Source organism: Diabrotica virgifera, chromosome 1, assembly GCF_917563875.1.
Source record: "Diabrotica virgifera virgifera chromosome 1, PGI_DIABVI_V3a".
NCBI lineage: Eukaryota > Metazoa > Arthropoda > Insecta > Coleoptera > Chrysomelidae > Diabrotica > Diabrotica virgifera.
The window spans coordinates 293,638,184-293,652,480 of NC_065443.1; the positions used below are offsets into that span (position 1 = coordinate 293,638,184).

The window sequence follows — 14,297 nt, forward strand, 5'->3', positions numbered from 1 at the left end:
GTTTTGATCGAAAAGTGCTTCATTTTTGGTTATTTCACGTTGAAATGTTCGATTTGAAATTTGACGAATAAGAACCCAATTTTCTCGAGCTACAACTCTTCCTCTACTAGATCTACCGAGTTCATGCTTGCATAAGTTTAAGTTTTTTATAACCTATATTTTGCTAAGAACATTTTTTCAACAAAATATACACTTTTTGTGTTATTTGGGAAAAACCGTCTAAAACCGTGGTTGTTATGTTGAAAAATGAACATATTCACTCGCAAACAACTCGAAAAATATTGACTTAGTGAAAAAACTGTAATGGAACAAAAGTTGCTTAGAATTGGTCAGTTTATCCACTTCCGGAATTAATTTTAACGTATATTTTTTCATCCCCGACGACGCAATATCAATTGTCTTCTTTGTTATAAATTAGCTATGCGTATGCCAAATTTCATGTCAATCCAAGCGGTCCTTTAATATACAGAGCAAAAACCATGAGCAAATGAACTATAGTAATAATAATTACATATTTATTTGTTCTCTGATAACGTAATCGTCGTTTTTTGTAAATATTTATAGTATTCATAATAACTTATCAGTATAATATTACTTTAGTGCTGCTGAAAATCTAAGAGCAGAAAATAAGGGTTACCCAGAGGGTCATGCTAAGAATCACAAGGAGACAGAATACCAAATAATATCAGGCAAAGGACAAAAATCAAAGACATAGTAGAACATGCAGTAAAGAAGAAATGGAGATGTGCAGGTCATGTGGCAAGAACACCGAACAACAGCTAGACTATTAGAAGATTATTGTAATAGCGACAGCCGGCGGACAATCGGATAAACGAAGCAGATATCGACTACCAACGCGCTGGAGTGACGATGTAAAGAGAACTGCCGGGAACTGGATGATGGTAGCTCAAGATTGGGAGACATGGAGAAACTTAATGGAAGCCTATGTTCAGCAGTGGACGATAACGGTTAGATTATGATGATGATGATACTTTCCTAACACATAAAAAATAGTTTGTAGGTATACCGTATAACGATTCACTAAGCTACAAAAAACTACTTACAAAGGAAGGAGGAAAGGGACGCCTAAAATTACTTGCCCCAGGGCGCTTGAAAGCCTTGGCGCGGCCCTGACTTAAATGTTAATAAGAAACCATGAATCAGTAAAAATTTCGATACCTACGAGATGGCACGCTCTTTCTATTGACTTCCCAGATTTTCCAGTAATTTTTCGATTTTTAAATGATTATTTTCCTGGGGTATCAGTACTTATTAAGTACATAATGTGATGTATAATATATACTAGTACTATTTATCACAAAGAAAATACATAAAATAATAACAAAATCCATACAAAACTTATTTCCTTTTATTTTTAAAATATGTAAAATAGACATAATATTTAACAATAAGAATAAAAATAACTATACATATTATTTTAACCCTCTCTAGTCACAAACCCTTAGAATCTTCTTTATTTTTTTTAGGAGGTAATATCTGAAACTTAATATCAGATCCTTTCTGCCTCTTCTGCACAATCCTTACGTCTTTCTCCAAAGATTTCTCTATAGCACTATAAAGAAACTCAGCTTTTTCCATGTTACTACTGTCTCCATTGATCACAACTCTAACTTCGTACATTTTGTTTATCCATTTACCGATTTTCTTTATTTGGGTCTGCAAGTCCTGCTCAAAGATTTTATGATTCAGAATTAAAACTTTTTCACCTTTAATAGCTCCCTGCTTCTCTTCTTTTTTCTGTAAGCGCTGTTTTATGTCTTCAGCATGATATTCTGCACCTAAAATGAAACGATATTACAGTTTTTGCCTACAATTTTTGGATTGTATTATGCTGGATAGTATAATCTAGCTAAAAGAAACTCGTTGTAAGTTTTTACTCCACTGCTTTGACACTATTTATATTTATGAAATTTTGACACTATTGTCATACAATAGGTCAATTAAGTAATATCAGCAATTCTTTGTGTGTTCTATGTTATTCCTTTAATTTTTACTCTGCTTTTATATAAAAACAGTTGTTTTTAGAACTCTCTAGCGACATATTAGTATAATATGATATTTATGGATTACCATAGAAGGCTGATATGATCAACTAAAAAAGATGTATTTGGTGATTTTTCTTAGAGACATTATTGGTGAATCTGTCTTTTTAGTTTACTCCTCCTGGTTTAAAAACAGGGTTGTAGAAGCATTGGAAGAGACTGAAATAAGAGAAAAATTGGAACAACAGATGACTCACAATATATTCAACCTTATGACTATGAGTCAGAGTCAACCCATAAACATAAAAACGAAAGATGGCAAGAATTAAACAGCAAAGTAAATGAAACAACAAATGAAGTAACAGAAAAGAAAAACAACAAAAATAAAAAAAAGCAAAATATTCGTTTCGTTTTGATTCAATTCGAGTCTCTTGCCATCCCCTGACACCTGGTGTTTCTAGATCTATCTGTTGTCAAAGAGGCTATACAAGAAGACTGAATTTAATCAAAACAAAATGAACAATAACTGCATATATAAAAATATTTGCAGCGGAGTGTGGTTAGACTGTCCTCTAACGGGGAATCATGAAATGAAAATTATTTTCACTCATTTTAAAAATAAAAAAGACTGGTATGATCAAGACTGCAAAACAGAGAGAACACTAAAACTAAACCAGAATGACATGGATCAACAACCCGTTAGAACAAAACAGGGAAGAATACAAAATAGTGAGAAACAAAGCCAATGCAACAAATAAAAAGAAGAAAAATGACTGGTTAAAATGTAAAGCAGGACGATATTGAAAAAGACAGAAAAAAATCATAGAATAAAACAATGTTACAAAAAAACTCAGAGCAACAAAAAACATGTTCAGCATTAAAACAAGAGGACTAAAAAAAAGGAGAAACCGTATTTGAAGATAAACAGATCAGCAGAATATTGGAAGATTTCTATGAAAGAGTGCTATTCGCTACAGGGAAACTCACTGTGATGAAGAAGTAAGACCAATAGTACATGATAACAAAGACACAGAAACTCCCACAGAAGACAAAATGAAATTAAAAACCTCTGAAACAGAAAAACAGGAGAAGTGAAATAGCAATGGAATGAATAAATATGGAGGAAGAGAATTTCACAAAGAAATAAAAAAGTCAATACAACAAATATGGACCACACAAAACACACTATCAGATGATTGGAACAGAGGTGTCATACTGTATACATAAAAAAAGGAGATCGGGAGGAATGTGAGAATTACAGAGCAGTAGCCCCAATAAACACCACATATAAAAATTCTAGCAAACATACTAAACATGAGATTTAGATAATGCGCTAAACAAATATTAGGAAAATACCAGACCATGGAGAACAACAATTAATTCCATACATACAGTTGAGCAAAGAATTCAAATATCGAAAGAAGCCAACAGAGAAATTGATGGAAGAGCTAGAACATCTTGGAATCCCAAAAAAATTAAGACATATAGAGTTAGTCTAAAAATCACTACAGTAAAGATCCGTTTCAAAGGAACATCTAAGAAGTTCAAAGTAAACAAAGGTGTGAAACGAGGTGACTCTATTGCCATGACACTGTTTAAGCTGTTATTGGAAGCAATATAAAGGAGAACAAACTTTATAAACAAAATCATTATAATGATTATAATGATAATAAATTAGAGATCAACTTCAAGTAATAGAAAGTGCTATTACAGTATTAGAATTACGACATTGCAGGATGATCTAGTCATCATAGCAAAGATGACACTTCTTATGATGACATTCATAGCAAAGATCAAGAAAAAATTTAAAAATTAGATAAGGAAGCAAAGATAATAGGACTAGAGATAAACCAGCAGAAAACAAAATACATGACGATACAGAGAACACAGAACCATAAATTTAAAACTGTATCTACCTTTAGCTACTTGGGAGTAACAATTGGGAAAAACGGAAAAGAGATAACAGAGGAAACAATTCTGAAAGTCGAAAACATGGAATGATTATGATTAAAAATCTGTTGAGAAGCAAGGCTCTAAGTAAGAGAACAAAGAATTAAAGGGGGAAAAATAGTTAAATACATAAAATCTCTTCTCTTAGAATCGATAACTAATTGGACACAACTATAGTCCAGGTTTAGAGAAAGGTCTAGAATTCTAGAAGATAGATGGATGACGCAGAAGAAATGGAAAAGAGTCACAACAGCAATAAAGACACACAGCAAGCTATAAATGACATAGAGGAATAATCCACCTCAACCAAGAATAGAATTTTGAATGTCATCGCCTTAGCTATAATCCCTAGGGATTGTAACGCTTATCGAATGAATAAATATTGAATATATGTAATGTATTCAGGCACATAGCCAGGAAATGTGCTTGAGGGGGGTCCAAACACAACTCAAATTTTTTGTTAGATTAGACGGTAAGGTATTGAAAAGAAATATTCAGAATAAATTTTAGATCCATATGCAAAATTTGAAAAAAACTATTTTAACCCTAGAATACTAATACACTCATAAAATATACGATGAAGAATTATTTTTTGCGAAATTTTTCAGCAACGCAAAATCCCAAGAACTTGGGTTCCACAGTTCTTTAATAGGTAAACGTTGGTAAACGTCAGTTAAATTTTGTGCGGAAATATGTGAATTAGGTATCCTGTCGTAAATATTACGACGCTTTAGGCTAAGGCTCCACGGGCAACAAATTTACGCTAGCAGTAGCCGTAAAACGAACTTAAGGTTCCGCGGAACGGAGGAATAGGAATAGCCGAACTGAACCGACTACAGGACTTGTGCGTAGTCGATTCAGTTCGGCTATTCCTATTCCGTTCCGTGGAACCTTAAGTTCGTTTTACGGCTACTGCTAGCGTAAATTTGTCGCCCGTGGAGCCTGAGCCTTAGTGTTAACGACAGTAACATAAGTCGTCTATGCGCAGGCATAAAGATTGCTATGCTTTGCGATTCATTCTCCAAATACATGATCGATGCCAGTCCCTATCTTGGCAAAAACTTCGATACCGGAAGATTACCTCTTACAAATTTTTATATGAAGGAATTGACAAAATCGGTCCATGGTAGCCGTAACATTACCATGGATACTGTGTGTTTTTTAAGGAATGATAAACATAAGTACTATTAATCGTATGTGACATACTGCCATAATTCGCACAAAACAAATAGTTTTCCACTCTCAGTTTATGTTTGATTTGGGCAAAAGTCTTGCTGAGTCCTAGATGCGCAAAAGATTAAATATATCAAACTTACGGTGCAATATTCGACAGGACATAAACGAAATTCTAACTATACAATCAGTTTCTCAACCGAATAATCCTATCAAGAGAAAACGGGCAGTATGCTACTTATGCCCTAGCCATCTAAGAAGAATGACGACAAACTTTTGTGTACAGTGTAAACGAGCAATCTGCGGACAAATATTTTTAAATTTAATAGTTAATTATGATATAAGTGTTAAAAGTACACGTTTAAGGCACGCATGTGAAAGTTTGCAGAATAAGCGATAGCGAGTTCCGCAATTCACATGAGTGCCTTAAAAATGTACTTTTTAACATGCATATCATACAATATTTTTTCTACAAACGTAATTACAGGACAATATCTACAAAAACTTTAACTTGAACTTGACTGAAATTCCATTTTTATATTTTTTTGACATTACATCAAAATTGCCTACACGGTCAATACGAACTGCAGTGCCTTAAAATTTTTAAAGCACTAGTGCCTTAAAGTAGCATTTTTAACGCTCGTATGGAGTGCTAAAAATTGCATTTTTAACACGGTTGTAGAAAAAATATTTTAAATATTAAAAAAATTTTCAAATTACTTTTACTAAGTGCAAGATAGAATGTACGGAGTCGGAATGTAGAACGGAATGTCAAAAATGATTTATTTCAAATGTCACTTCTAAATATTTAAATTGTATAAATTATGGTGAAAATGGATAAAACACCTTCAAAATATCATGAAAATTCTCATAGAAAATGAAGTCCCGCCAGAAGAATCCCATCGGAAGTTTTCGCAATCCTTTGTTGAATTGTATTAGAGATTTTTGTAGGTCCGATAAACAAAATTAACGTTTACTGAATAAGTGAGAAGAGGAGCCCAAATTTAAAGACAGATGAGCGAACAAGAATGAACAAGACTATATTCGATTCCTTTTTGTAAACTTTAAGATAAATTCATGTTGTTTTATAATCTAAATTCAACCCTCACGCACAAGTTGTAGTCCATGTGACTAACAACTTCAGTGAGAAACATAGGCGTAACCAGGATGATCCTAAGGGGGGGGGTTACAACTACAGGAAGGTCTGTGAGAGGTATGGTGTTAAGCGTATAGAGCTCAATGTCCATCCCAATGGGGGGCGGGGGGTTATAACCCCCAAAACCACCCCCTGGTTACGCCTATGGTGAGAAACTGGGTTTATTTATTATGTACTAGGTTGCTACAAATAAACTCTAATATTATTATTATTAATCCTATATTTTGTTTGTAGTCACTAAAATCATCAGGGACGATAAAATGATATTAAAACTACAATTGTAAAAAAATTAGGCATTTAAACTAGGGTAAGATATAACATCTACATATATGATGACAATCTAACTCTAGTAAGTTGTTTTTAATACCTAATTTCACCATTGTATCTTTAATATCATTTTAGCGTCCCTGACAATGTTAGTGACTACTACCAAAATATAGGATTCCATAGAAAAGAGTACACCTGGTCTTCTATAAAAAGCAAAAGGTAAAAGATTTGAGATGCTGATAGAATACTTTCGTTTTTGGTAAATCTGATTTTTAAATTGGATATAAGTTGATCCGTACACTGAATAAAAACTGAAATAATCCTAGTAAAAAATAATAATAATTTCGTTCACTTTTTCAAAAAAATGATACCTAATACTATGGGTATAAACTTGCTGCCTTGGTACTAAAGCCGAGACAGTTTTGGAAGGGGTCCGGACCCCATGGACCCCTCCCTTGGCTACGTGCCTGAATGTATTCTCTATAGAAAATAATTCACAGTTCAAAATCTGCTCATGAAGTGGTCGTTTGGAAAACTGGTGACAAGAAAACAGTTTTGGAACCTCAACTTTGTTGTAATGCATGGTGGCAAATGGGGTATACAGAACATAATATATGCCTCCTACCACACTAAATGTAAGTTTATAAATATGTACAGTAGAACCCCGCAAATCCGAACTAATTGGGGGGACAGCCTGTTCGGATTCCGAAAAGTTCGGATTATCCGAAAGTTAGCCTTAACTAGTAGTTCAAAGCTTTCATTGTGATTTTGAGTAGCCAAACATTCTCAAAAGAGTGTGGACAATATTTTTGACTGACTCAAGTTGACTACGAGAGAACCAAAGTAAGTTTGTGTTTAACCTTTATCAACACTTTATAAACCTATTGGGGCCGTGCAAGTTCGGCAAAGCGACCTGTATTTCTACGCTCTGTACTTTTATTCGCACTTTTAATTATATTGGCCAAATATATTAGTCCTGGTTTCTGGATAATTGTCAAGGCCATAGTCCAAAAAAATAATAAGAAGAAAAAATAAGATGCAGGTTATGTTATTAAAACATAAACAATTGTATGTAGTAAATAAAATTAGTTATTAAAATGCAGTACTGCAAGCAAAATACAATTAATTAAATTTACCTTTATATAATAATTGCATATCATATCAATATTGTGGAGCAATATATAATTTTTCTGCTTCAATGACAGAAGGTATGAAATATACGTCAATTTGACAATTTCGATTGACAATATGAATTATTTTTTTTATTTATTATTATTATTAGACGGGAAACCCCCATTACAAAAAAAAATAATAGTACATTTTTGATTAAAGGCTATATCAAAACTAATCTAAATAGCATCCTATTAAAAAAAGCTTAAAAGATACATATAGGTACAAATATATCACATACAGAATGAACAAAAAGGTATTTAAATAATAAATCCATTAGGTACATAAGTTATCACTAATAAACTGGCACATATGTAATAGCAATATAATATTAACATATTTCCAAAAGAGTTCTCTTAAATGACTGAAAAGAGTTATTAAACACATCCAATCTATCTTCTCTATTCATAAACTCTAGGGATCGATTCATGAATGAGTGTCTACCATAATTTGTTGCATGAAAGCCAATAAAAAATAAGTTATTTTGTCGAAGCATTCTCTGTGGAACAGCAAATTTGATTTGTGAAAGAATTTCTGAACATGATATATTTCCATTCAATAGTTTGAAAACAAAGCAACATTTAAGATAGTTGCAATATTTCTCCGCGACTCGTGCACAGTCGTTTCTCGTTTCCCTTCCAAGTACTTGCACACCGCGAATATATTAAAGTATAATATTTATTTTTAAGAAATTTTAAATGTCAAAGTCCTAGTAATCCTACATTGTCCAATTTTCTGGCTTTACTCTGTATAATAAACATGTTTTTAAGTTTTTGTCTTGAATTTTTAAATTTTTTTCACTTTCCGTTGGTTTGAATTTGCCGAAAGTTCGGATTCGCAGGGTTCGGACTTACGGGGTTCTACTGTATCTCTAAATGTAGCTAAGGTGTTAACTAACAAACAAACTGTTTTACTAGCATTGCCCAAATAATTATTGTAAATACAAAAATAATAGACAATGGCAAAATAATAAAAATACCTGTCATTAATTTGTATATAGGTCTTTGTGTTTTAGTATCCAGATCAACTATCTTTACAAGTTTTAAATCTCTTCTCTTCGATAATTTTTGTGCTTCCTCCAAAGTAGTAACTGACAAGTGGTTGCCTTGTATTAAAGTTATACTAGGTATTTCCACCGTTTTCTTTTTCTTAGGCTTTTCTCCAACACCAATGGTTCCACTGGAATTGATACCTGGGGCGAAAGTAGTTAAATTGTGACGGCATAAGGGAGTGTAAAAATTGCCTCTTCCTAGATTACAACTAATCGACCTAATTGCTTTTGTTAAATAACGCACAGACATTTTTTACATTTCTTTTTATTCTTGAAATTACTTAATAATGATATTTTTGACAATCCGTTGAAAAGGTTAATGTATGCCGTGATTATTCAGAATGTGACATTTGAACTACTATTTTGTTCCACATTTTTATGCATTTTTTCAGCAAATCGAAATTGTAAAAGAATATTTCCTTTAAAGTGAGTCCTACAATTAAATTTAAAATAATTTATACATTGATTTAGATTAATAAATTGGTAAAAAAACTTTCAGTCTGATGATGACTATAGATAACTGAATAGTTCATTTGTAGAAGGCTAATTACTTTGTTGCACCAAAAATAGACAAACAAAATAAAACAACTAAAGATGAGTAGTTGCATTTCTTTTTCTCACACACAAATACCAATAACCATCTCTTATTAACATTGTCAAATTATTGTTCTAAAAATACAAAATAAATACACGAACCAGGAACATTAAATAGTAAATGAAAAGGAAGATAAGTAATGAATTTAAATGTGGAATTGTCTCTGTGAATGATTTAATAGATTCTGCACCTCTATTAAGATTTTTATCAATAATATTTCATTAAATTGGAGACACAAATTATGGTTAAGAGTAGTTCTGATGTCATTTATACTTCAAAGTGATGTTTCCGCCATATTGAATGTTGTGTGTGTAGAGAAAATAACAAAAAGTGTAGTGTCATCACAGATATTTCTGACCCGTAATTTACTGTGATAGGTTTTATTAAGATAATTAAAATTTTCGTAATATATTTGTATCGTACTGATAAATCTTAGCAAAAGTGACCAGGTGATTGAAAGTGTTCATGAAGGAACATTATATTCAAAGGTATCAGTAGGTAAGTGGATCATATTCCATATATTTACAGATTGGCCAAATGCCTAATTTATGATGTTTTGCATGAAAATACATACATTTTGAGCTTCCTATTCATTGTTAATATGAGCAAATGTACACTTTTGTGCCCTTTTTTGCTTTGACAAGATAAAGTTGGATTTATTTTATTAATCTCAGGCTCCTTTTGTACTATTTACATTAATGCATAACATACATGATATCTGAATAATCACAAAATCAAATTTTTCTAGTGGCAAATAATCGAGAATATAAAAATAATATAGAATAAATCATAAAGATACCCTTAATATAATTTTTGATCACATGATGTGATATGTTTACTATTTATTAAACAAATAGGTATGTCAATGTTAATTACATCGCCTTAATCTGGTGTTTGTACAAATTATTTTTAACTTAAACACAATTAATTTTGTTGGTGATAGAGTTCGCCATAAAATTTTTAATAAAAAAATAAATATCTAAGTATGTATTCACAAATTAAATGGTTATCCTATCTTTAATAACCTCTTATGATTTTTTTTAATATAATATATATTATATACTAAGGATTTCCATAGTTTTCACCGTTTTTCTTCACTCAACTATTCTCTCCAGTCCCGTTCCTGCAGATTTCTTCTTTTCATTGCTTCGCCCACTTCCACTTCATCTCTAAAAGATCTTCAGGGTCTGCCTTTCTTCTTTCTCCCTATCAGGCTCCATTCTGTTATTCTGTATATCCATCTGGGGCATGTTTCATAAAAATGACATGTTTACAAGTTACAAGTTTACAAGTGTCAAGGGTTGGCTGAGAAGTATTTAAAAAATTTGTTTCATACAATAATTGTTGACACTAGTCAAAAAATATTTTTGACATTTGTTTTCGACAAGTGTAATAATTATTTAACTTCAAACTCACTTCAAAACGTCAAAACTATATCAAAACTTCATGTCTCGCGAATTAGGAAAGGTAGAATTCTTGCGTGCGATTAAAGCGAAGAAAGATATTTTATTTGGAAAATTTAGTCCCACTTTAACAAAGACATTGAAAAGTGAACATTGGGGTGAAGTAAGAAAAATAGCACTTGCAATGGATATCATCAATGAAACCAAGCAACATACCTATTGCCGTGATGTACTTTGGCAAAATTTACGGAAGCGTGCAGTGGAGCTGGACAATGCCAGAAAAACAGGCACAGGAGGAGGCGCGATTGCCAAAAAACAGAGATAGATCTGTTAGTGTACGAGATTTTGCGAAAAGATTCACCGGTTTTGAATGGAATTGAAGAAACAGCGGCAGATATGGAAACAATTCCAAACTTTTTTAATAATGTGTCCACCAATAGCCCGGAGCGAAACGAAAATCTTTTTAATAATGGAGCTTCAACTGCCAATATTCCGAAACCAACTGTAATAAATAATGTATTAGCTTCATCCTCATCCACGGTAATCATGTCCAACAAAGGAAATAGAAAGAGTTTAAGTAAAAAAGACGTTAACAAGAGTACTTTAGAAGATTTAAGGGAAAAAATTAAAGCTACAGGTAAAAAAATTAAATATTACCAAGACATTTTTCTAATTTAAAAAATTATTTGCAGGTTACGTATTTAGAAATAAATACGTACCTAATAAATAATTCCATAAAACCGCACTGAAAATTTTGGCTCTGGAAAAAGAACATGGACTTGAAAAATCCAGATAACACAAAAGTTTTATAAAAAAAAATGTGCCTCTTGTTGAAAAATATTCAAGCGAAGAAGAATTTTAGTTATGTTTTTTATACATTTGACAGTTTAAATAAAGTTTAGTATCTCTATAGTCTTAACTTTTTATTGAAATAATTATTGGATTAATCTCATAATATTTCTTTGAAAATTTTATCGAAAAAGATTTATAATTTGGATTAATCAGCCTTTATTAAATATTGGTCCATTGTATGGTTGGACAATATGGTTATCATTTCTAACTTCGAAATTTTTTAGCCAGTTTTCATCGTCAAAACTTCTAGAAATATTGCAGAGAGTAACACAGCATTTAATAATTCTTGATGCAAATAATGGGTTTGATAGAAAAATGATAGCCCCAGGAATTGGTCTCCATCCTAAAAATAGTTAATGGGAATTTATTTCATATGCACAGATTTTTTCGACATTAATAAGTACCTTGTTCAAACTGTTGAAATATTTGAGAATTTCGAAGAACTTTTGAATCATGGACACTTCCGGGCCAGTTGGAGTTAACATAATAAAACATGTAGTCAAGGCCACAAATTCCCATAATGTTAATGGAGTGATTTCCATTCCTATCAACAAAGACTTCTTCATGATGTGTGGGTGCATCTATCTTTACTAAGGTTCCATCTACGCAGCTTACAACCATTAGCATTCCGGCAACTATGTTGAAACGATGAACAATGTTTATAATATTTTGAGGAAAACATACTACCCTTGGAAATAATATATCATGTATGGCATTCACTACAGCTTTTACACATCTGCAAACAGTGGCTTTGGATATGCCATGCATGTCTCCGTTTCCATGGTATTGTCCACCATTTCCAAACCAATGCAGGGCAATTTGTAATTGTTGCGAAGGAGACAAGGCACAATTTCTGTTCGTTGGATGCATTAAGCGGGTACCAATTTCTGTTATTATTTCCTCCATTTTTATAGAATTCATAAATCTTTCATTGAACTCCATCTCCATCAATGCATTAAAATTAAAATTTATTGTTTGACAAAATACACGTCTTCATCGTCGATGCCGTACTAACACGTTGACTTCATCCTCACTGTCGCTGAACCACACTTTTTATGAGAAAATACGACTGTGACAGGACATTAAGTTCCTATCACTTTACACTAATAAATTCTAGGAAAAAATGACAATTTTTCATTGATTTATTTTTTATGAAACAAAAACCTATCTACAATTGGACGGCGTTATGCATGACTCGACCAAGCGCCATTTCTTTAATATCTAGATAACAGCGGATTCTGGTGACACATAGCTAAAATTATCTTGGATAAAATCCCTGTTATTGTCACGTTAACGGTTACTAAGAAAAACAAAATTAAACCACCAAGCGACATTAATCCACTTACCATTAAGCGACCATTATGCAACCAAGAAACGAAAAACTTTGAAGCCATTTATCTCAAAACTATATTTTGGCGCTTGGTCGAGTTGTGCATAACGCCGTCCAATTGTAAAACAAACTTTTAAAAACAAGAATTATGACTTGTCACTGATAATCTACTCTTGTCATTTTATGAAACACAAACTTGTCAAAAGTCTTGTTTGGCACTTGTCCGACAGGAATTGTCACTTTTATGAAACAGGCTCCAGGTCTGCTCTTCTGACAAGTCCGTCCCAGGTTAATCTCTTCGGTTCTATGTAGTCTATTATATCTGAGTTAATTCTCGTTCTTTCTTTAACCTCTATGTTATTTATTCTATCTCTTCTTGTTACTCTACAGCTTCTCCTTAGAAATTTCGCTGTCTTGCTCTTATTTTGTTTTTGGTTTTCTTATTTATTATCCAATTTTCACACCCATAAGTGAGGATACTTCTTGTCGTGGTGTTATCTTCTTTTCGTTTTTATATGGATGTTCTTATTTCACAGTAAGTACCTGGTTCAACTTTCGTATGCAATCTCTTGTTTGTCCTAGTCTGTTTTTTATGTCTTGTTCCTTTGTGTGATATTATGAAAATTAAATACTTGTATTTGTCTGTTCCTTTGATTTGTTTACCTTCGTCTATTTCGAGCTGTTTTATTTCTTTATTCTCCATTGTTAAGTATTCATTTCTCTTTAGGCTTATTTCCATCCCATTCTTTGTATCTCTCTGTTCCAGTTTTCTCATCATAAAACTGAGGTCATCTTCGTCTTGTGGGATCACGATTTGGTCTTCAGTACAACTTGAGTATATAGGTATTCATTTCTTACTGGTATGCATACCCATTCCTTTGTACTTTCTTTTCCATGGTCTCAGGGTTTTTTACAGGAATATTTGAACAGAAAAATTTGGAGCAGCTCTGTAGTGATCCCTTTATTGTGTTAAATGGACTGCATATTCTACTTTCTGTTTTGATAGCTATTTTGTTATTCTTGTAGAGTGATTTTAGTGCTTTTATTAATATTCGTGCAACTTTGATGTCTTCTATTTCTTCCCATAGCTTGGTTCTACGTATCAAGTCATAGGCTTTCATAACAATTTTGCAGTTATTCTGATACAATCTGGTTCTGAGACAAGCATATCTGTTTTTCCTCATTTGTTAAATAAATTTCTGTTAATTAGAATATGTAAGTTCAATGTCTGGAACTTGGAGGTAAATTACACTTGTCTACATGGTGTTGTTTTGAATGTTCCTTATTTCCACTCATTTTAGTAGTTGGATTATACAAATTGGTTATATATTATCATTAAAATATGGC

At 32.3% G+C, this 14,297-nt stretch overlaps 2 protein-coding genes across 7 annotated transcripts in view; one reads left to right on the forward strand and one right to left on the reverse strand.

Annotated features, from left to right (window-relative positions):
- Nucleotides 1-1,351: 1,351 nt before the first annotated feature.
- On the reverse strand, nucleotides 1,352-9,102 carry LOC126885357 (uncharacterized). The gene is made up of 2 exons (XM_050651917.1): nucleotides 8,699-9,102; nucleotides 1,352-1,799 (listed from the first exon to the last, which is right to left on the reverse strand). The coding sequence occupies exons 1-2, from the start codon at nucleotides 9,018-9,020 to the stop codon at nucleotides 1,453-1,455; spliced, it is 669 nt and encodes a 222-aa protein (XP_050507874.1). The 5' UTR covers nucleotides 9,021-9,102; the 3' UTR covers nucleotides 1,352-1,452.
- A 359-nt stretch (nucleotides 9,103-9,461) lies between these two features.
- Nucleotides 9,462-14,297, forward strand: part of LOC114324222 (epsin-2) — a 128,726-nt gene continuing 123,890 nt past the window's right edge. For 2 of the 6 annotated variants that reach the window (XM_050651860.1, XM_050651855.1), the window contains exon 1: nucleotides 9,462-9,863. The gene's annotated coding sequence lies outside the window, so the exon portion shown is untranslated. The remainder of the gene's footprint in view (nucleotides 9,864-14,297) is intronic. The other 4 variants (XM_050651843.1, XM_050651865.1, XM_050651872.1 and 1 more) reach the window with 4 other exon arrangements.

Bases quoted from the DNA above. Each gene is read 5' to 3' on its own strand.
- LOC126885357 (XM_050651917.1), bottom strand. From the start codon at position 9,020: ATGTCTGTGCGTTATTTAACAAAAGCAATTAGGTCGATTAGTTGTAAT. The intron at 1,800-8,698 runs GTATTTTTATTA...GTTTCATTTTAG, and splicing joins TATATACAAATTAATGACAG to GTGCAGAATATCATGCTGAA.